The following is a 22,903-nucleotide window of genomic DNA, read 5'->3' on the forward strand; positions in this document are numbered from 1 at the left end:
AAGTTGAGAGGCCACAGTGCTCAACACTACCATATACAGTACCGTTCAAAAGTTTAGGGTCACTTGCAAATTTCTTTGTTTTTGTTTTAGTGAGATTTATTTTCTACATTCTACAACAACACTAGGGATTTCAAAACTATAAGATAACACATATGAAATTAGGTAATTACGTAACAACAACAAAAACAACAGTGAGTTGTTATTTTAAGACACAGAGGTCAGCCTTTCTGTAGTAGTTCTTGCAAGAGTGGTATTGTCAAGTGCATTTGCAAAATCCATCAAGCACCATAAAGAAACTGGCTCTCATGAAGTCCATCCCAGGAGGGTGAGACCAAACCTACCTTTGCCGCAGGCAGGAATTTCATTTAGAGTTATCAGCCTGAAAAATTACCAATTAACAGCACCTCAGATTAAAGGCGTTATGAAGTCTTTACAGAGCATAAGTAGCAGATACATCTCACCTATAAACTGTTCAAAGGAGATTAATGCATTTTTGTATGCCTTCAGCATTTCTTTACAATGTAGAAATAAATAAAAATCAGGAACGATCATGGAGTTAGAAAGTGACCCCAAACTTTTAAACGGTAGTCTATACAATAAAATCTTATATATACTATACTTATATATACTATATTAAAAGTGCCTATGACAAGCATGTGTACGTGTGCATTCTAACCCAGCTCCGATGTAGCCACTTCAGGAACAGTGATCCTCAGCATTGAGCCATTGCTCAGTTCCTTAAAAGATAAAAAGGCAAAAAAGGACAAATTATTAATTATGTAGAAAAAGAGAGGACAGACAACTCTATATTACCAATCTAGCAACCTAAAGGAATTGCAGTTAAGGTAAAAGAGCTTTTATAAAACACATTCAAATGGCATGTCAACCAAAATCCATTAAAGATTGTTGTGACAGGTTTAAAAGTAAAATACTCATGGCAGTGAAACATGCTACAGCAACCCTGACAAATCAGGCCCTGAAGACAGAACATGACATTAAACTGAATTATGTCAACATTGTGACAGATTCCTGGGGCTCCAGGATGAGCATGCACACATTTGCGCAACATAGCTTCTATCATGTCAGCTTGACTGATATGAAACACACAAATAGATAACCTGTTTGACGAAGAATATTATTTTTGGAACACAATGGGGCAAAAATCTCCTGACAATGCCCTGGGCTGGGAAACATGGCATTCTGTTCAAGCACGCAATGGCAGTGCATGATCAGCGGTTGCCTGAAAGGAAATATCTGGTACTCACTGGCCTTAAACATGATCAGACAAGTCATTAAATTAGAGTATTAAAAAAATACATCATGCTTTACTATGCTTAAAGTAGCTTTGACCCTCTGAAACAGCAACTAGCAACTACTTTAATCATCAGGCTCCAGTTACTCGTATGTGATGGTTTACAAAAGTTATATTCCTAAAATATCCCAAGTAAGTGCAATGTGTACTTTATACGTCCATCAGATATGAAAAAACTGTGTATAACTTATAAACTAAGCTTTATTTTTTATTAGAGAATTAATATTATTAACAAACACTATTGTTATTGAATTAAGGTGAGAAGCACAAATCTTATATACTGTAGTAAAGTACAGTATGGACGGGAATCACCAGTCACGTCCTGATACAATATTATCACGATACCTTGGTGCCGATTCAGAAAAAAAATAAAGATCTACAAATATCACAATTTTATAAATATCCCGATCTGATACAACATTTCCCAACCGATCTTGTTACAATGTTAAACGAAAATTATTTGTTTTAAATTCTAAATCATTAAGGTTAAAAATTAAATGTAGCCCATTCCTTAAAATATTAGTTTTCTTACTTAAAAAACAAGGGCAGCATTTAAACAATACAAACTAACTTCAATAACAAGAGTTCAATTACAAGAGAACATTTAACTAAGCAGCACTGCACTGTCATCCAGCATAATTATTATTTTTAAACAAACTTAGCAAATTATTCATTATTACCACACAGGATGAAAATGTGTTAATAGTTTGGAGGTAACAACTTGTAGAATTATAAAAAAACTGTGACGTTTTACGATCACGGAAAATGGCCAATTAAACTGAAACCAGCCGATTCTGGTCACAGGCCAATCAACTAGTTCATCTTAAACATAAAGGTATAGTGCATCCGGAAAGTATTCACAGCGCATCACTTTTTTCACATTTTGCCTTATCCTAAAATGGATTAAATTAAAAAAAATTTCCTCAGAATTTCGAGACAGGATTGTCTCGATGCACAAATCTGGTACAGTAGGCACCACTCTACCATACAGTATAGGCCTGATTGGTGGATTGCTGCAGAGATGGTTGTCCTTCTAAAAGATTCTCCTCTCTTCACAGAGGACCTCAGGAGCTCTGACAAAGTGACCATTGGGTTCTTGGTCACCTCCCTGACTAAGTCCTGGTGGTTTCGAACTTCTTCCAGATGATGGAGGCCACTGTGCTTATTGGGACCTTCAAAGCGGCAGAGGTCTGAGGTCTACAGACAATTCCTTTGACTTTATGCTTGGTTTGTGCTCTGACATGAACGGTCAACTGTGGGACCTTATATAGACAGGTGTGTGTCTTTCCAAATCATGTCCAATCAACTAAATTTACCACAAGTGGACTCCAATTAAGCTGCAGAAACATCTCAAGTGAGATCAGGGCAAACAGGCTGCGCCTGAGCTCAATTTTGCAAATGCTGTGAATACTTATGTACATGTGCTTTCTCAATTTTTTTATTTTCAATAAATTTGCAAAAATCTCAAGTAAACTTTTTTCATGTTGTCATTATGGGGTGTTGTGTGTAGAATTATGAGAAAAAAAATAATTTAATCCATTTTAGAATAAGGCTGTGACATAATGTGGGAAAAGTGATGTGCTGTGAATACTTTCCGGATGCACTGTACATTTTAGGCATTGGTGCTCTAAATTTTCTGTAAAAAATCTAAATTTAGAAGTTCAAATTACTGAACCATTTTTCTACATTTGAGTCTTTTACAAGACACTAACCCTAAATGTGGAAAAAGTGATGCACTGTAAATACTTTCCAGATGCACTGTATATAAAGTCCTATTCGTCTGCTTTAATGCATCACTTGTTAGGGCAAGAAGTTTAGATTTATCGCTTCTGTTTTGTACTGTTTGATATTGTACAAAATTTTTGTACCTAATTTTTATTGCAGTACACTGAAAGGGAGGGGATATAAATTAATGACTCACACATCTAACAATGTAAATGCTTTAAAATCTGGTCCCCTGACATAACACTGGTCCTACATCTTTAAAATAGAAGAGTGTGTGAATACTAATTGCTGACTGACCAGTGTGAGACGGTTGCTGACTGGGTCTCGCAGGGCCTGGATATGTGGTGTGGCCTGCTGGAACGGAGAATCTTCTATCCATGATGACTCATGATGCTGCATTGTTCTTATCTCTGACACCGGGGAAGGCATGTCAGACTAAAGGAAAGAGGTGGAAAGAGATGGTTGTGGGAACAGTTATAAGGCATCGAATACAGCTGTGACAGTGTTACAGAAATGGAAAAGCATAGTCGGGAAAAAAACCACAGTGAATGTAATTAACATAAGGTAAAGTTATCCTTCATATCTTTCAAGTAGTAGAATAATTCAATTTTCTCTAAAGCTCATTTCCTGTCAGCTTATACTCCTTTTTTTTTTAACTTGCTATATTTATCAATCAAACATAATCTCTGACTTTACCTAGGTTAAGGATAAAGCAAGGCTGTTTGATTTAATTGTTTAGACAGCCTTTTTGATTAACGAAGGTGCATTTTTTTTTTAAAGTACCTCTAAATTAAATCAGACTTTTATTTTATTGATCAAAACCTCAGACCCATGGAGTAGACTGTTTTTTCATCATTTTGCTATTAACTATCTGCATGTCAGGATCGTTCATGCTTATTTCTTTCAATCCAGTTCATACATATTGCTCTTATTAATGTTAATAAGATTGCTTCCCTCAAAAGGTTGCTGGTGTTTACCTCCTCAAGTCTGCTCATATGCTGGACGGTTGCTTTTGCCGGAGTGCTCACGTTCTCCAGGGGGGTGTTTAAGTGTGGCAAGGGGGTTGGCAAACTGAATGTTGGTGACAGAAGGCCAGGCACAAATACTTTGCTCACCTATAACAAAAAAGAGACACCTTTATGTGAGCTTCATCTACAACCAGGCTGCAGAACAACAGGTCTGCAATAGAAGCCTGTCATTTTCGATAGAAGTCGTAAGAGGATAGACGGTATAGCATTGTTTGCCTTTGTATATGATGCTTACACAGCCATAACTGTAAAACTTAAGACATCAGGAACTTGCCTATTCTAGCTATAAAAAAAAACAACACTGAATTATTTAATGCCAGTTGTAAAACGGCAGAAGAAAAATCTTCTAAATAACAGAGAACCTTAAAAACTGTATGCAGAGATAAAAAAAAATTTAACACGATCTATAAAAGATGTATATTTTTGACAATATGTATTAGGCTTCTAAATTAAAAATATAACTTAGTACATTTAAGAAATTAATAAAGCAAAACAAAAATATAATTTTAACATTTTCAATTCAATTTTGTTTGTATAGCGCTTTTAACAATTGTCATTGTCGCAAATCAGCTTTACACAATCAAACGAATTTTTTAACTCTGTATGGAATGTGAATGTGTATGAATCAAAATGGTCAGATAGTCCCTGGTAAGCAAGCCGAGGGCGACAGTGGCAAGTAAAAACTCCCTGAGATGGTAATAGGAAGAAAGCTTAAGAGGAACCGGACTCAACAGGGAACCTCATTTGGGTGAAACAGAAAGCAGGAATTGATCTGCATTCATACTGTGTGTTGGATGGCAGGCAGTACAGCTATAACAGTTAATGTTAATTGATGTTAATATGGAGTCCAGGTAGTTATTGGACACTTAGGTAGACTTGTAGGAAATTCCAGTCTTGAACTATCGAGCAACTGCGGCCGCGTCAAATCCTCAGAGAAACAGATGTCAACACCATCACTACCGTCTTCGAGGTAGAGTGAAACCGTCATCCATGTGACGAGATAATTTTTTTTTTTTGTCTTTTAAAAGCCCCATAAGCCATTAATGAATAATTGTTTTTATCCTGACACTTTATTACATTTAATCTTAGGGTATGTTTAATGTATTATGAGGATGTAAAATTATTGGATATATATAATATAATCTGAGTCAATGTCACTCAACATCATGATGCTATAAGATGCTATACTGCACAAGCCTATAAAGTATAAGACCAGCTCAACATGAATAATAAGATAAAAATATGATAGGGTTATTGTTATATAAACAATAAATGCAAATTTGCAAATAAACTAGACCAGCACTGCAAAGAAATAAATTATAGAGCTGAACCATATTGGCCTCCAATGGTTTAGGACGTTGTGTAAGTTGTGGTCACATTAAAAGCTAAATCTAATGTTTGCAGCACTGACGGAGTATCCACCCATTTTTTTATCTTGCAAAACTAAGTTAGCTAATTACTGCACATGTGCATCCTCCGAGAAAATGGCCCTTTGTATGGTTGTGGCGTGTTTCTATGGAGATTGTGATAAGGGCGTAGCATCACTGTGAATGAAAGTAGTATTTATGTAGTCAGCTTTCTTGTTGAAAAATGTATTTGCTGCGTTTCATTTGTGGTGGTGTTTAAATAAAGATTACTTAGCAGTTTCTGTACCAGTAATCAGGGACTGTTACCTAGCTTTGACAACTACAGCTATGACTATGACACATTTACACACTTTACTCAGTTCTATTTGGAGGACACTGCTATATTCAAATAAGCAACAATGCCAAATGCCATATTAAAAGAGCTGGTTTAATGACTTAACTCTCACTTCTGAACTGATTATCTTCACAGATAAAGAAAACATTATAATTTCAAACTTCTGTGAAGGAGATGCTATTTACAATTTTTTTAAATTCATTTATTTACTTACTTTACTTATATTAAGATAGAAATATATGCTTACCCTTGTGACTCCTGTGTATAACACCAAGCTGCCATTGGTTTCCAGCACCAGCAAAGCATCTATGTCCTATAAAACGAAGAATGAAAGTACTCACATAGAAACTAAGGCCTGAGTAGAGGCTATAACAGAAATAGCAATATATTTTAATCAAGGTTTTAATATTACAGAAGATGTTATATTTATATTTGTTGATAAAATTCCAGATTATTTTATTATTAAAACAATGTATATTAATTTTATTATATATTAATAAAAAACAAGCTTAATATAGTTTTTCAAAATATTAAACATTATATGGCTACACTGGCCAGACTTATTGCCATGAAAAGCTGTGCAGCTTAGATATACATAGATTACGGCTGTAAAATATCTGATTTAAAAAGCCACATAATATGTTTTGAGCACTGACCATATTAGGCAAGTCATTAGCTCCCAATTTCTTTTTATTTTGTCTCCCAAGATACAGAATTTCTTGTATATTTTAATGTAGTCTTGAGGAATAATTCTCCAAGCTTCCTGAAGGACTTTTAAGCTCTTACTGATGGCAAGTTTTTGGCTCTCATTTTCAGTCCAGTCCCTGTACCCGGCCAGTTTCAGAGGAATATGTTTTGTTTGCTAAAATACACAGTGACCTGTGAATAAAATGAGCTCAAACATCTAACCTAAGCTATGATACAGGGAAAACCAGGTGCATATGACAGACAGACAATCAGGCCGGTGATTAGCGTACTGGAGAAGCTTAATGCTGAGTAGTGAAACAGTCGAGAGGGGAAATGAGGTTGCTGCTGAGGTTGTTACATAAACATCTAAGCATCCTTAGGTACTTTTCAGCATCAAAATAAAACATTTGTTTAATTTATAAAAATTACATAAGGAAGAATTAATTTCAACACTTTGGTGTTGAATTTTGTCTAGAATCAGTGTCCTTTTTCAGTACCTTGGGCTTATTCTCTTACCTCCAATGGTGCAGCATCTTTAGCTGGAATGGAAGTAACTGATGCAAATATGAGTTGAGAAGTTTCATTGCTTTCAAGAAACTTAACACATCTGAAAAAAACACACAAGTGTAACAAGAAAGGTGGAAAAAAGATAAGAACCATAATACACACTAAATGGAAATCACATCCTTGATAACAAAAGCAAAAATAGGAAGGCATTTTTTAACTGCCAAGAATGCCCACCTGAGTTGCTGGTGGGATTCAACCAGGAAGCAAAGATATTTGTTTTCACACAGGTCAGAAGTAATGAACACTTTGGATGCCTGGCCACTCTTCTCCCTAAGCAACACATAAATAGATTTTAAAGACTTTTAAAAAATAAATATATTTAAATAGTTTTTTTTTTTTTGTTTTTTTTTAGGGGCAGTGGTAGTTTAGAGGGCTAAAGCACTAAGTTACTGATCGGAAGGTCAGCAGTTCCAGCCCCAGCTCCACCAGGTTGCTATTGTTGGGGGCTTGAGCAAGGCCCTTAACCCTGTCTGCTCCATGGGCGCTGTATCATGGCTGACCCTGCGCTCTGACCCCAGCTGGGATATGCGAAGAAAGAATTTCATTGTGCAGTAATGTATACGTGACAAATAAAGGCTAAAAACTAAACTACTAACTAAAAATAATAAAAAATAAAAAACAGTGTTCAAAGTTGGACAAGTTGGAATTCCATAAGTGGTAATATAGAGCATAACAGTATTAGAACGTTTAACTTTATGTATAACTCTAGGTCACAGGTGTTCTAATAACCGTTAATTAACTGCCATCCGCCAGCATGGGTCAAAGTAGGTCTGTACGCCCAGGTATACTGACGGCTGCCCAAGTATACAAGTATATTTGGCCATCCTTTTTAAAAATCTGTCCGGGAGAACTAACCATCTGCAATCTTTTATTTAGTAGCGGACATTACACCACTCTCCCTCCACCCCTCATGTACCCGTTTATTCTGCTAGCAAAAGACCAATGTACTGTCCGCTACTAATAAATTCATCACAGATGGCAAAAAGAATAAGAAGGGTGTACTAACAGTTGCGCATGCGCTGCAGAGAAACACAGTTTTACACAGTGAACGGGCTCTTCTTTATAAAACCCATGAAAATGAATAAAACTCCAGCAGCATAGATCCTTGCAGCAACACAGCACTGGCCAATGTTCGACTGAAAATAAATAAATAAATAAATAAATAAATCCACTTATACGGAAAGTCCTGTTGGTGTGTGTTAACGGAAGATGCTTCATACATCACATTGAGCGCTTGGGTGTTCTGATAGGTCAGGGAGAACCAAAGTTATCATTACCTAAAAAACCATGTTCATTTTACTGCTACCGGATTATGGGAATGATGTTACAAAAATGCAGAACTCACAAAATGAATGAAATTGATTGAAATATCAAATAAAAATAATGTGTTAAAGGCCACATTTATTTATTGTTTGTTGTATGTGGTAAACAATACTTTTTGTGCTGACAGGTAATGCCAGCCCGTTCCACCGGCTACCACATCAAGTCACATTTTAGACCTGTGGGAAACACTAAAATCATAATGAATTAATAATAAATAGTGTCTGTGGAACTGTTGTATAAAAGCAATATCACACACACGATATCACATCACGAGGTTGTGCTGTTGTACTGATTATTAGTACAGCTATGATATTCGTGTGATGACTTTACTTATATAGAGGATTTCAAACAAAGGTGCTTTAAAAGAATCTTGATAGAATCCTCTAATAAATTTTCAATTTTTTCAAAAATTTTAATAAGGAAGATAATACCAAGACTTTGAGGAAAATCATTTCCAAGGTTGAAAGAAGATGTAATGAATATTAAAAAGCAACAGGTAAACAGGGCAAAAAGAAAGGCAGATGAATGGTTTGGACTAGAGTTGCAAATTTTGCACATTTTTCTTAACTGATAGTCAAACAAATTAACAATCAATAATCCATTAATCATGTTTAATAATTTTGACATCATAAAGGGTCAGGCACTGATAGGAATCACCAGGGACCACCTGAAACGATATTCTGACCATAACTAGGTGCCAATTCGATATGTACTCAGATTTTCTTAGTATCATGATTTATAAATATGTTTTTTAATTTTGTTACCACTCTAAACAAACTTGGCACCTAATTTGCCGCAGGCAGCACAGGATACTGCGCTGCCTGCCAATGTGTGATTAGTTTAGAGTGTGCCACCTGGAGGAGTATGGAGGAACAGCAACATTTTACCACTCAAATTCAAACATATATAAGCTAAAAAAAAAAAATATGTATTAACTCAGTTTTGGAGTCAATTTAGTGATGCATGAAATGCCACACACAAAAAAAATGCTATATGAAACTGAGTTGAACTATAACTGAGTTTGAATCTATAAATATATTATCTATTAAAATTGATATTTATTAATAACCAAATATAGGTTTCCCTCTCAGTTAAATTTAATTTAAACAGGTTAAGCAGCACAATACAATGTTTCCCCACACACTGATTTGTTTGTGACGGGCCACCAATGTATCATCATTGCCCTCCACATATGAATTAAATACACTGTATTTTACTGCATGCAGAGTATTGATGCGCTCAGCTTGCCTCTCTCTCACACACACACAAGAACACACATATATGCCTAGGAATAGCCCAGCCACGCATATTCACACATCTACTATGCACGTGACATACTATAGTGATATACTATGAAGCGAACCCAAACATAGAACAGTCCATCCTGTTGAACGGTTGATTAACCAAAAGCATTTTTAGAACAGCAGCGATCAGTTTTATGACACAGCTCTCAGTGAAAGTAATGATGGTAAAAGTAAAACTGAGGACAAAGAAAGAGGTTTTAGAAGTAGAACTGATGTAGCTCATACAAACATAATCATGTAACCGAGTAACAGAATATGAAAAATGAAGAGAAACCAAGAACTGATCCCTGGAAAACCTTTACCTTAGCCTGTAGATTTGTTAGTTAAGTTTCTCATCACATGTTTAATAATTTTGACATCATAAAGGCTCAGGCTTGATCCTGTTTTGTGAGACCATTCAGGTCAAATGATATTTGACCCAGAGGTAAAAACTCTGCGACTCTTTGTCCAGAGAGGTAAAAACACTTGCCATTACTATAAGCATTTCACTACATTTCGTACTGTGTATGACTGTGTATGTGACAAATAAAATTTTAATTTGAATTTGAATACTTTGGATGGTTTGGTCAAAGAATTTCTAACACCTAATTTTGCCTGTCCACACTAAAAACGGGGTTCCTAACTATTTTCATCATGTTAGGCGTTTTTCAAAAAGGTCTGTTTTCACCGACCTAAAACAAGATCCTGAAAAGCCAAAATGCACACAAAAGCCTGTAGAAATTCACATGTACATGTAGACAAGGTCCAAGCTATCCTCTTAATATTGGTACAATCTGGCAGTCTTTGTATATTTGTAAGGTTTTGACTAACCTGTAGGAACAAGTGGTCTCTGTCCACAGCTGTTCAATACAAAGGTCAGGTAAGATGGGCTCCATCTCTGGCATTAGGGCTGTTTCATTCAGGGTACTGTTGGGGGACGCCAGAAGGCTGTGTCCACGCGTCGACGGTGAATGGCATGACATGTTGAAGCGCTGTGCTCCAGTAAAAGAAGGTGCTGCCATGCCAGGAGAGTGGGCACGGCTAATTATTTACACAAACACAGAAGAAAAAAAAAGACTCCTTTTGATGCCACAAGCAAAATAAGCCTGCCTTCCTGTTAGATGCATAGATCACATATTTAGCATATATTATTACCTATACATTAATAACATCCTGCTATTACAATTATAATGGTCTTCGAAACTTGAGTGTGGGTTTTAGTTAGTAAAAGCATGTCAGTATTGAGCATCTTCACAAAAGTGAAATTAAGAAAATGTAGAACTATTTAAATAGCTGTCAAGAGGTGTTATAAATGAGCTGCAAGATGTCTGCTGAGCGCAGAGCCTGTCTGACCTGAGAGCTGCCATGTTGGAGATATTGGGAGAGTGTGCCCGGGAGTGCAATGCGGGTGAGGCAGGCACACGGCTCTGATTATGCAGAGCATGGCAGTGCAGTGGCGAGCTGGGGGAGTCTAACCGGCTCACAGTCCGTAGGTGTGTGCCAAGGAAAGAGGGTACGGCTGTGGAGGTCTGAGCCAGTCCATCCTGACTGGGACACTTCAAAACTGTGGACTGCTCCTACAAAGTAAAACTCAGTCGTAATTTATATACATAGTCATTGTTTACATAGGATTGTTAAAAGGGTCTCTGAAGGATAAGTATTTTACTGCATTAGCCTAGAATACACATTCTGTTTGTCTGAAAAATTTAACACAACTGTCTATGAAAGTGGGACTCTTGCCTCTTTTGTGACTTTGCGCAGAGCCCAGATTGTATGGCTGCACTGTAGCGTGTCATAGGTCATGATGATGGAGGGGTCACCACATGAGAACACCACTCGGAGTGTGCTGTCAGATACATACTGTAGACGTTGTGTCTCAAACAGCCCTGCCACAGCCAAACAAACTAGTTAAAGTCTAGTTAACACTGCCTCCGCAAAACAATTTAAAAAAAAAAAAAAGAAAAAAAAAAGAAAAGTCAAGGTTTTTATATTTTTTAGCTATAAACTAAACACATTCTGGTTTGAGATCAAAAGGTAATATGAGACAATAGCTCAGAATTACGTATGTTAAACAATTTAGAACTACAGAACTACATGTGTTAAACAACCTAGAATATGGAACATTTGGTGGCTATCGGAGCAGTAGCTGCGATAACGATGTTTGTAGCTATGGTTGGCAGTAACTCTGTCTCACCAGTAGACTTGCAGACAACAGGGGCTACTTCATCCAGAGGGTGGAGCATACTAAAGAGGGTGGGAAGAGGTTCCCTGACAAGGAAAAAAAAAATGTAAATCTACAGATATGAACAACATCTTAACTAAATGCGTTGAAGTTAAATAAAATAACAGGACAGCACCACTACACAATAATAAGGAGAAACAATTAAACTAGAAATGAGTACCTTGTGGGGTTTACTGGAGCATCAGATGTAATATTTTTGCGTTCTAAAAGCAACCCAAACTTAGTTGGCCACACAGAAGAGACCTAAGTGGTAAATATAAAGGCATATGAAGGCAGGTACACTGTACATTTCAGTAAAATGGTAACATTTATACATGTAGAGTTGTCTTGTGAACTCCTTATATATAAGAAGTTTACAATATATAAAATATATAAACAATATTTTAAAAATAGTTAAATTGCTGTATTGTATTTGTCAAGGATTTCTAAAAAAAAAAAAAAAAAAAAAAAAATTATAAACCAATAACAGCAACATTAACAAACAGAAGACTAATTTTTCAAGAATGATGGCATTAAACTGACATTTACAGAAAACTTCAAGCACAGTACATGGATAAGACTTTTAGCCGGAGGAAAAGAAATATTCGAATGGTGATAAGTGCATCAGTACAGCAGGGGATTTTATAGTGAAATAAAGTAGGTTTTACTCTCATGACTGTATTCTGTCATTCTGCATAATTAAAAGTCCTGGTTTGACTTAAACATCACTTTTAATTTCAAATGGTTGTAAATTATTTGGTATGCAATACTAATATAGCATAAGTATGATGTACAATTCCCCTAAAACAACTTACCTGAAAAGGCAGTGGGGAAATAAAGTCTTTCCCACTCACAGAGTGTACATTTACACACGTGCTTTGGATGATACAGACACTCTGTTCAACTGCACCCTTTTCTGAAGTGCAAATATACAAAATGGCTCAATTATAGCAACATTTTAAAAAAAAGACATTTTGAGAGAATACATAGTCACTCTACTCAACAATGTAAAAGGGGCTTACCCTCCTTCCGGGATCGGGGAACAATGAAATTACACCACAGGGCCTAAATGAGATGTGGTAAAATACAAGAAATTTGATTTTACATAAGGCCGTATTTTACACAAGGCATTTAAATCCCCTGAAGAGGAAATCTAGTAGTCTATTCTGCCTCTGCCATGTACATATGGTGGGGAGGATGGGGAGAAGCTTCATTCTGATGTGTATTTGGGCCATTTTCACAATTCAAAATACTCAGACAAAATAAAGGAGGTAATTAATTCCAGAGAGCTGAGAATTACTCTATAAAGGATCTTGTCCCTGTGCCATTAACAAAGCATAATGTCAGACACTCTTCAACAGTTTTATAAGAGCAGCTGGGTGTTTTCCCTCACATCTTTGTTTTAACTTTACATGCTTTCAAATGCATTGTAAAAAAAGGAGATTTTAAAAGCTCATTAAAAAAATCTAAAACAGGCAACACTTTAATACTCATCTTAAACTTGATTAGGGAAAATTGCTTGCCACACAGCGAGATTATATCGTTGAGCTAATAAACTCTATTTGGTCATATACAGTTGTAATGCATGTCATACACATTTCAATAATTTTCTTTTGATTCCGTCAAGCTGCTTTAAATATTTTTTTTTATGAATCTGACCATTCATACAAACAATTTGCACAATATATTCAGATAATAATTGTTAAGAAAGCACAATAAAAAATACATTTAAAAAAACATTTGGATTTAAATATGCAAATGCTTAAAACCCTTTGATTGGATAATTCAAGCAGTGATTTATATGTTTCAACTGGCAACAATTATTTTAACTCAAAGTGATGCAATTAGAAGCTTTCGTTTTTTTTGTTTTTTTTTTTTACAAAAATGTCGTATCTTGTTGTTTTGGAAAAGCTGTTAATTTTTAAGAAGGGTTAAATTATTGGCCTACATGAAGCAAGGAAAACAACTACGAAGATGGTTTTATTTGGTTTAAAAATTGTCCAATGAAATAGTAAAACCTAGTGATGCCATCAACTTCATATGAAGAAATGTGGAGGGAAATATCAAAACTGACCATGACAGCTAAACAGCTGTTTGGCCAGGGGAAAAACATTCCAGAATGATGGGTGCACCAGGGTAAGAAAGGAAGAGCATTAAGTGATGTTACTGTGTAACTCTCTGGAGGCTGTGTTATGATCTGGACATGGACATATTCCAGGGTGACAATAACTGTGTTCACATGAACCCTGATATTCCTTCAATAACCAGAATAACAGCCCAATGAAAATGATAACGTCATCCACTAATCACCCCAATCGGAACTAATTTGATGATCAGAAGAAATAACAAGGGTCATGTACGCGTTTAATGACGCGTAAATTAGAAGTAAAATATAAGCCATATAAACATTTGATCCAATTGTTTTTCTCCTGTTGGAATAAACATATTATGTCTGCATGTTTGCCCTATGTAGGACTTATATGTGAAAAAAAAAGTTTAGTATTCTTAATGAGTTATAAAGGTCTTCTTGTACTAGACTAATGTTTAAAAACTCTAGAGGCATTATGGCAATTATACCGTATATATAAACACACACTTAAAGCAGCAGAGATAAGTTTTGGTCTTGCTTTTATCTTAAAATCTTAATAAAGAACTAGAAGAAAATATGTCAGGGAGGCCATCAAGATAAAGGAACTGCAAACATTAAAGGAGAAAAAAATTGTGTCCTGGACTGGTCATTTCTTGCATGTGAAAATCTCTTATCCTTTACAAACATAAACAATGGGGTAGACGCAGTTTCTTTTAGCCTACATTTAGTTGCACCCTTTGGTAAAATATATCAAAAGCATATGTTTGTTGCAAAAACAAGGCAGCTCAGGGAAATTATTTTCTTCACATAGCATTCCCTACAAGCCTAAAAAGGTTGGCTTAATGGACATTAAAGGCAGAGAAAGATCTGACATGATTATCTTGTTTTAAGTGTTTTCTTTTATTTCTCATTTATAGCCTACCTGCTCTAAAAATACTTTTATTTAATGAATTGTTTTTATTAGCACAAATGTGTGGAAATGTATAACATGGCTCTGTGCTGATGTCACGGTCCTTATCTCATTTTAAAAAAACATTAGCAACAGAATATTAAATGCAAAAACATCATGTTTTTGTGATCTTTTCCATCATTCGCTGGAGTTTCTTCTTGTTTTTTCTAAAATTCATAGCTTAAAATTTACATTGTGGCATATTTCTAGTTTTTTTAAAAAAAAATCTTTAAAACTCTTTAAAACCTTTTTAATTATGTTAAAATGTCCATGGTAATATCTGACACACTTTACATGAAAGATGTGATTATATGTTTACTATTTTTCCCCACACATCCCATCCTCCTGATACCTGCTGAACTGGGCTGTCCACAGTGAAAGCCTTGTACACATATGAAGCTTGACTTTTTGTCCCACGGCTCCAGATGACCATGTGCCCTGCAACATACAGCTCCTCTTCATACTCAGCTTCATCGGTCAACACAGCTGAGCCTTTCTTTAGCTGCCAGGACTCCTGCCAGGCAAAAGTCAAGTTACACTGTGGTCATTTTTTACAAAGCTTTTGTCTGTCTGCCCTGTCCAATACATTTTTGCACTTCTTTCCCGCTGTTAGTGAAAAATGCACAAGTAACAACACTATTTATCCTTTTGTTGCCACACACTTTAAAACAAAGTTCATGACAACAGCACACAGAGCTAATCCAGGTCAGAAAAGCCAAGATGAATAAGGTGTGTGAGAGCAGACACATCAGTGTTGAAACACAGGTAGAGGGTCACCTACTTTTTCTCTCTCTTGGAGGCTGACCTCCTGCAAAGAGCCCACCAGTCCTGCAGCTCCATCAGAGCACCAGAGCTCGGGTGCAGGCTGCAGCTGGCGCAGCTGAAGGTTCACGGCGCTTGGGTGGCGTTGGCAGTGCTCACGGCCGAACGGGACAAACGGCTGCAGTTCCCCAGCGGCTATCATCATGGCAGCTCTCTCTTCATGCACGTTCGACATGAGTCCCCAATATCAGCATTTTATTTCTGATCGAGAGAATGCAATAGTGTAAGTGTAAATACTTTAAAAGAAAGTAAAAAAAAAAAATTTCTTTAAATATTTTAAGGCGTCAATATGCGTCATGACATCATGATAAATATTGACAAATTTAAGGGTTTTTGTGAAAAAACAGCATCTGATTCTCAAAAATATATTTGGGGAATATATTACCAAAAAGATTATTTCCAAATTTAAAAAACATAACAATAAAATACAGTGTACATGTGGTCTATCAGTCATAAAGCACAAGATGGATGTCCATAATCATTACAAACAAACTTATAATAAAGAGCTATAAGAGAAATACCAAGATCTTTGTTTTTATTACATACATTGTGTGTGTTTTTGTGTGTAGTACTGTGCAAATGTTTTAAGCAGGTGAGAAGAAATGCTAGAATGTTTTAAAAATATATATTTTCCTGCAAATTTCAAAATGCAAAGTGAGCAAACAGAAAAAAAATCTAAATAATATGAATTATTGTGACTATTCTTTGACTTCAGTATCAATTTTATACTCTTGCACAAAGACTGAGCACAACAACAAGACGCATGGTAGTTTGACATCATCAGCAAGGTCTCTTTCAGGCAATGATTTTAGACCAGCCTGGGATTTCCAGATATGTTGTTCAAGTTATTTTTTTAAGAAGCACAAAAAAGGGCAATTTTGAGGACCGTAGACACAGTGGTTGGACAAGAAAACTTAATACAGCAGATAAAAGACACATCATCTTCGCTTCCCTTCAACATCGGATGATGTCCAGGAGCGCCATCTGCACAGAACTGGTGGAAACCAGTGAGACTCAGATATACCAATTTACTGTCCGGAGAATCTGGCCAGAAGTGATCGTTATGGAAGAACTGCTTCTTGACTTGACTTGAACACCACTCGTACAAGCGTAATTACTATTAGCATTTATTTTGACAGTCAAGTTACCAAGAGCGGGTCTAATACTGGACTTGTCTAGAGAGGATGCTTTGAGTTTTGCCATTACCTCGTTTGTTTTGACAGGCTGAACTGGCAACCAGCCGGAGGCGCATTTTAAAAGTAAGGTTGAGTAAATAAGGTCTCGTGCTTTAGTGGACTAATGAACAAACGCAGTTTCCCCAATACAGTGCCATGTTGATACTTAGCTTGCTAGCTAGTGAATGAGCTGGAAAGCGTAGCTGTTATTTACGGGTCGTTTTTTAAAGATATATATTGTGTATTGTTTACCTGCATTGACAGAAATCTGTACACTACCTGTCTGTTCTCACTTTAGAGACACACCGGCACCGTTAGCTAGTCACGCTAGCGACTATTAGCGGATAAGCTATGCACCTGTAACAAACCTGGTGATAAGGAATAGCCTGGCTCTTGTCGTGGAGTCCGGTGCTTATATTTCACTGGATGTCGTGAGAATGCACTTTCAGTTTCAGAATAATTTAACCTACATAAAACTAATGCTGAAAATAAAGTTAAAAAACACTTTCAAATGAACGCGGACATCTTTGAAATCCCGTGAGTCCCTGCGCCTAGAGCAGCCAATCACAACCAGAGCTGAGCGCACGCAGGACTACGCAGCGTCACTGTGCAGAGGACAGCGCGTGAACTGCGCATCGTCCAATCAGCATGCAGACTGTGAACCTCGAGCCATAATGCGGTGCTAATTAGTTCAAGTTCAAGTAGGCTTTATTGTCACTTCAACCATATACAGTTAGTACAGAGTGAAACCAAACAACGTTCCTCCAGGACCAAGGTGCTACATGCAACATAAACTTACAACATAAATTAACAGAGAAGCTAAACTAGCTAACTAAGAGGCTTAGTTAGCTGGCTAGCAGAGACAAGACAGATAGTCCTAACGTAAATTACAACATAAATTGACAATAACTAACTAACTAAGGAAGACTATCTACAGGTTTTACAGACAACATAAAGTGCACGTGCAAATGTGCAAACGAGCAACAACAGAGTGACAGTGCGACAACGACATATCAGAACATAATAATATGGTTTAGAGGTAGTAAACAAAGCAGAAAGAATTGAGGAATTAGAGCAAAAAGTAATGAATATTCTGCAAAAGAGATAAACAGTAAAGCATTTACAGATTTATGTGTACGATAGTTTGGTGGTGTAGGTCAGTGTGTCTGCGCTTGTGTTGATTAGTCAATTCAGTCTCTGTTTTGATGTAGTTGAGTTAAGCTGAGTGATTATGTGTGTGTGTGTGTGTGTGTGTGTGTGTGTATGTGTATCAGTTCAGTCCCTTTTTGTTGAGGAGACGGATGGCTTGTGGAAAAAAGCTGTTGCACAGTCTGGATGTGTGTGCCCGAATGCTTCGGTACCTTTTTCCAGATGGCAGGAGTGTGAAGTGTGTGTGAGAGGGGTGTGTCCGATCAGCCACAATTCTGGGGGCTTTGCGGATGCAGTGTGTGGTGTAGATGTCTTCAATAGAGGGAAGAGAGATCCCGATGATCTTCTTCGCTGTCCTCACTATCCGCTGTAGGGTTTTGCGGCTCAGGATGCTCTCGATAGTCCCTCTATAGAAGGTGGTCAGGATCGGTGGTGGAAGCTGGGCCTTTCTCAGTCTTTTCAGAAAGAGTTTTATACAATTTTTATGTCAGCTTATCATGTTAAGCCCTTTTTTCCACAATGCACCCATGTTCCTTTGGCTGTCAGAAGGATAGATAGATCAATACTTTACTGATACCGAAAGGAAATTCCAACTATCCAACAGCAATAGAGACAGTTACACAAAGACGGGTTCTAGAAGTAATTGCACACTGTATATCTTTTTATGTGTGGCAAACAAACAACAATGCGAACACAACTAATTGTGCAAAGAACAGCATAAACATGACAATGAAACTAAGACTGTGCACAATAGGGTAATATGTAGTAGTGAGTAACTGAGCAGACCATGAGCTAACAGATGGGAGAGCTATGCATGTAGCACCGTGATGTATATAGCAGAAGAGCCATAAGCTTAGATCTTTTGGTCCTCATGCTTTTGTAGAGCGGTGTTGAAAAGCAGAAAGTGTCTGGTGACAAAGATGTCCTGAGTAGTCAGATACAGTATAATCAATCAATATAAACTAATTAATTATTTTATCATCACAAGTCAGTTATAATATTAGTCAGAATTTCTGTGTATAGAGTTTCATGACTCATTGATACTAGAGTATCACTTCTCACAGAGATCGCACTATTAATCTGATAATAAAAAAAGACCCATGTAAATATGGCATGTTCACTCATGTTTAGTAATTCAGACAGCACCAACCAATCAGGTATGCTTCTTAGGCATATGCAATCATTCTGGACTCAGAAGAGGATGATGAGTAACACAACAGTATCTGTGTCTAGTGTGACAAGAAATATAGCACAGAACTTTGGGCCATAAACATAAGTAGTCTCATTGCTCCACCCCCTCACCCCCCATCTTACTGTACTTAATCCGTATAGGACACTTTTCATTCCAGGCTTGCAAAGGTCCTCCTGTCATTGGGGCCATGGATAATCAGTCCCACTTTCAACTAATCGCCCCCATGTCCCTTAGTATGACAGATAACATACGCATTGGAAAACACTGTGCATCCCATTGCTTTCAGAACAATAAGGGTTTGTAAAATGAGTGTTGAGATGTTTTTGATAGCCATACACATGTTGTTATATGGCAGTTAATTATGTCTCTGGTAAGGAGCAAAGGGAGTTCCTTGACCTTGCGGTCCAAACAACTTACTGCCATTTCTGACTGTTATACTGGTTGAATTTAGTTCCTGTATGGTACCTGTTTTTTAAGTATCTTGTTCGCAAGTCATATACATGTCCGAACATTACATGCCCATTTCCTGATGCTGGCTATCCCTTTTAGACAGATCTTGTTTCACCTCTCTCTGCTGCCAGGATTAAAGTGCAACAAGGAATGATCACTCCACTCCATCTCAGTGCCTTTCACTGTGTAAAAGGGTGTAAGCCCCCTGCTGGACAAAAAAGATCACCTTTCTCTACCTTGGTACACCTTGGCAAAGCAAAGCCTTTTTCTTATATTAAAGACCCATATGTAATTGTCATATTAAAAATATATCATTTAAATATTCTGGTCTAGGTAAAAAATTTAATAGAAAATTTATAAAATGAAAAAACAAGAAATATGAAGATGTTTTTAAGGTCCAGAGTGTCTATTTACATGAGCCCTTAACAGCTACTGTGTAATGTGACACTGCAAAAAAAAAAAGAAGAAAAAAAACAGAGCACAAAAAACAATATTCCTTTTTTGGCCTCTGGTAAAACACACCAAGTTAATGGTCAATAAGACCTTGACATCAAACATGAGAATGAGGTCTCTGTGATTTGTTGGTGCCAGACAGGATGTTTTGCATATTTTAGAAAACTCGGCTCTCCAGAAATTTTACAGTTTAATACAACAGTCTTTAGAGTGAGAAAAAATATCCAAGAGGCAGGTCTGTAGGTGGAAACCCATTGTTGATGAGATGTCAGAGATTACCTCCTCAGCAGAGTTTTTAGATTGATAACACTTTGTTTGTGACCTAATGAGCCAGAATCAGGATGTACACTGGGAGGAGCCGAATGCAACCAGGACTTTTGATTGTGCAGATTACAGAGCTCATACTAATACTCATGCACTTATCCCAGTGTTTCACTAGTGCTTGGATACCATCAAGTAGCAAGTTTTCTCAATACACCAGCCAGCTTCATGTAGAAAATTCTAGCCAATCAGAAACTTTTTTAAATAGCCCAAACATGAGAACATGACTTGGAGCAAGGTCAGGACTGTACAGGGATTGTGGCAATAACTCCCAGCCAAGTTCCTGTTATGTGCAAGTGCTGCCTATAATTGTGTGTATAAGGAAGTGGCGTTATACTCCACGTTGCGCAGTGGTAAAGTGCTCGTTCTATCATCCAGAGATCGCTTGTTCGGTTCCTGGGTGATGCTGTAACCTCTTGCAGCCGGATGTGTAGAGAGAGCTGATTAGCCGAGCTCTCTCAGAGGTGTGGGATGAGTCAATCAGGGGCGTTTGTGAGCTCAAGCAAGCGGAAGATGCGGTTAGCGCTGTCCTCCGTGTGTGTTACGCCGCCCCAGTTTGAAAAGCGAGCAGTTTTAAAAATTGCGGTCGGCTGGCGTAACATTGTTCGGAGGAAACATGTGATAGTCTTCGGCCCTCCTGACTGGCAGTAGTAGCCTTAATGTGGGGAAAAAAATCCCGCCCAAAAAAATAAAAATAAAAAATAATTGTGTGTATTATTCCCACTGGCATGTGTGTCTCTTTCACAAGTTGGCGACAAGTTATCCATCACTTTTCAAGAATCAGCAGTTTCACTTGTTAAATGTTTATGGGAATAATGGGCTTTGAGCCACCTCAGCCAGTGAAAGGTAAGAAATATGGGTTGTAGTAAGAGATGAGGTGCAGGGCAGAATTTGGCCAGTTTCCATTACTGATAAAAATAACAAAAAAGGCCAACCTAATTTTGGAAACACCTAACAGGGTGAGCCACCTTCATACCACTATGTGTGAGTGGACAGCTTCAAATACCTCGGTGTTCACATCACCCTGTCATGGTCCTGTCACATCAACACCATGGTAAAAAAGGACCGACAGCGTCTCTACCACCTCAGACGCTTGAGAGACTTCCGACTGCCCCCCAAGGTGCTCAGGAACCATCTCAGGGAAATATCTCAACCTGGTTCGGGAACAGCACCATGCAGGACAGACGAGCTCTACAGCGGATGGTGCGATCAGCAGAGCGATAAATCCGCACCGAGCTCCCTGACCTGCACTCAATCTACAGCAAGCGGTGCTGGACCAAGGCCAGGATGATCGTGAAGGACCTCAGCCATCCCAAAAATGGACTGTTCTCTCTGTTTAGGTCAGGAAAGCGATTCCGCTCCCTGAAGGCCAACACAGAGAGACTGAGGAGGAGCTTCTTCCCGCAGGGGATACGGTCTCTCAATCACCACACAGTACTGACCCACACATATGGTTTTTACACACACACCGGACATTCTGGACATTCGTTTACACTAGTGGCAACTGCACAACTACACTTCATGGTCATCAAATCACTCTATCACAAGTCACTTTAATTAAAACACTTTTAAGCATATTTGCACTGCACAAGACACTTTAAATATAATAAATATTCTAACTCCATTCCACACAAAAATTACATAAATATATACCTACTCATACAGCTGCTCTTATTGTTCTATATTTCTTCATATATTCTTCATATATTTTCTATATTGTGTATTTTTGTTGTACAGTTATTTTATTTTTGACTTTAATTTTTATATTTTATGTCATTCTTTCCTGGTTAAATTTACTCTTTATTTTAATTTTCATATTTATTTCCTATTCCTTTTCATAGTCTTTTATTTTTAGGTCACGAGCAGTTGTCTAAGCATTTCACTGCATATTGTACTGTGTATGTGACAAATAAAATTTGAATTTGAATTTTGAATTTATAAACTCCAAGAGTTTAGTAAAGACATCCAGCTAATCCTAAATCACTGCTCCACAACACGATTGTCAAACACTAATACATCACCATCACATAATAACACCATAAAGACTCAGGAACAAAAAAAAATTTGGAAACACAATTAGAAAAAACAAACTGCACACTATTTGAGCTATTAGGAAACCCAAACTAAACTGCAAGTAAAGTAAGATGCAGTGTTATCTGGCCCTGAACAGGCAGTACAGTGTGGCAGATTATCTGAACACAGTGACTGATCCACTGCTGGAAAACACCCTAACTAAGTATAGACGTAGTGAGCACCATCTGGCCGTAGAGACAGGCGACATAGACAGTCCTGATCCCCCGAGAGAAGGGACTGTGCCAGTGGTGCACACACACAATAAAATAAATAAAGAGCTGTGCTTTTTAATTAAATACCCTAAATATCACTGCTTTCAAATTTAATTCTTTACCAAATTCAACAAACCCATCCCCTAAATTACATGCCTTCCAGGATGACAA

The 22,903-nt window shown here is 37.3% G+C and overlaps 1 protein-coding gene across 2 annotated transcripts in view; it reads right to left on the reverse strand.

The window, feature by feature from the left end:
- Positions 1–17,424, reverse strand: part of anapc1 (anaphase promoting complex subunit 1) — a 52,970-nt gene extending 35,546 nt beyond the window's left edge. For both annotated transcript variants that reach the window (XM_053502014.1, XM_053502013.1), the window contains exons 1-16: positions 17,251–17,424; positions 15,667–15,908; positions 15,238–15,399; positions 12,870–12,912; positions 12,663–12,763; positions 12,029–12,111; positions 11,821–11,894; positions 11,367–11,512; positions 10,980–11,203; positions 10,458–10,667; positions 7,195–7,290; positions 6,970–7,060; positions 6,014–6,079; positions 4,015–4,152; positions 3,335–3,472; positions 677–737 (exon numbers count right to left, since the gene is read on the reverse strand). In XM_053502014.1, coding sequence (XP_053357989.1) covers positions 677–737; positions 3,335–3,472; positions 4,015–4,152; positions 6,014–6,079; positions 6,970–7,060; positions 7,195–7,290; positions 10,458–10,667; positions 10,980–11,203; positions 11,367–11,512; positions 11,821–11,894; positions 12,029–12,111; positions 12,663–12,763; positions 12,870–12,912; positions 15,238–15,399; positions 15,667–15,882 — 1,849 coding nt within the window. In that variant the 5' untranslated portion in view covers positions 15,883–15,908; positions 17,251–17,424. The remainder of the gene's footprint in view (positions 1–676; positions 738–3,334; positions 3,473–4,014; positions 4,153–6,013; positions 6,080–6,969; positions 7,061–7,194; positions 7,291–10,457; positions 10,668–10,979; positions 11,204–11,366; positions 11,513–11,820; positions 11,895–12,028; positions 12,112–12,662; positions 12,764–12,869; positions 12,913–15,237; positions 15,400–15,666; positions 15,909–17,250) is intronic.
- Positions 17,425–22,903: the final 5,479 nt, after the last annotated feature.

The sequence above is a fragment of the Clarias gariepinus genome, chromosome 8 (genome assembly GCF_024256425.1).
Source record: "Clarias gariepinus isolate MV-2021 ecotype Netherlands chromosome 8, CGAR_prim_01v2, whole genome shotgun sequence".
NCBI classification, from domain to species: Eukaryota; Metazoa; Chordata; class Actinopteri; order Siluriformes; family Clariidae; genus Clarias; species Clarias gariepinus.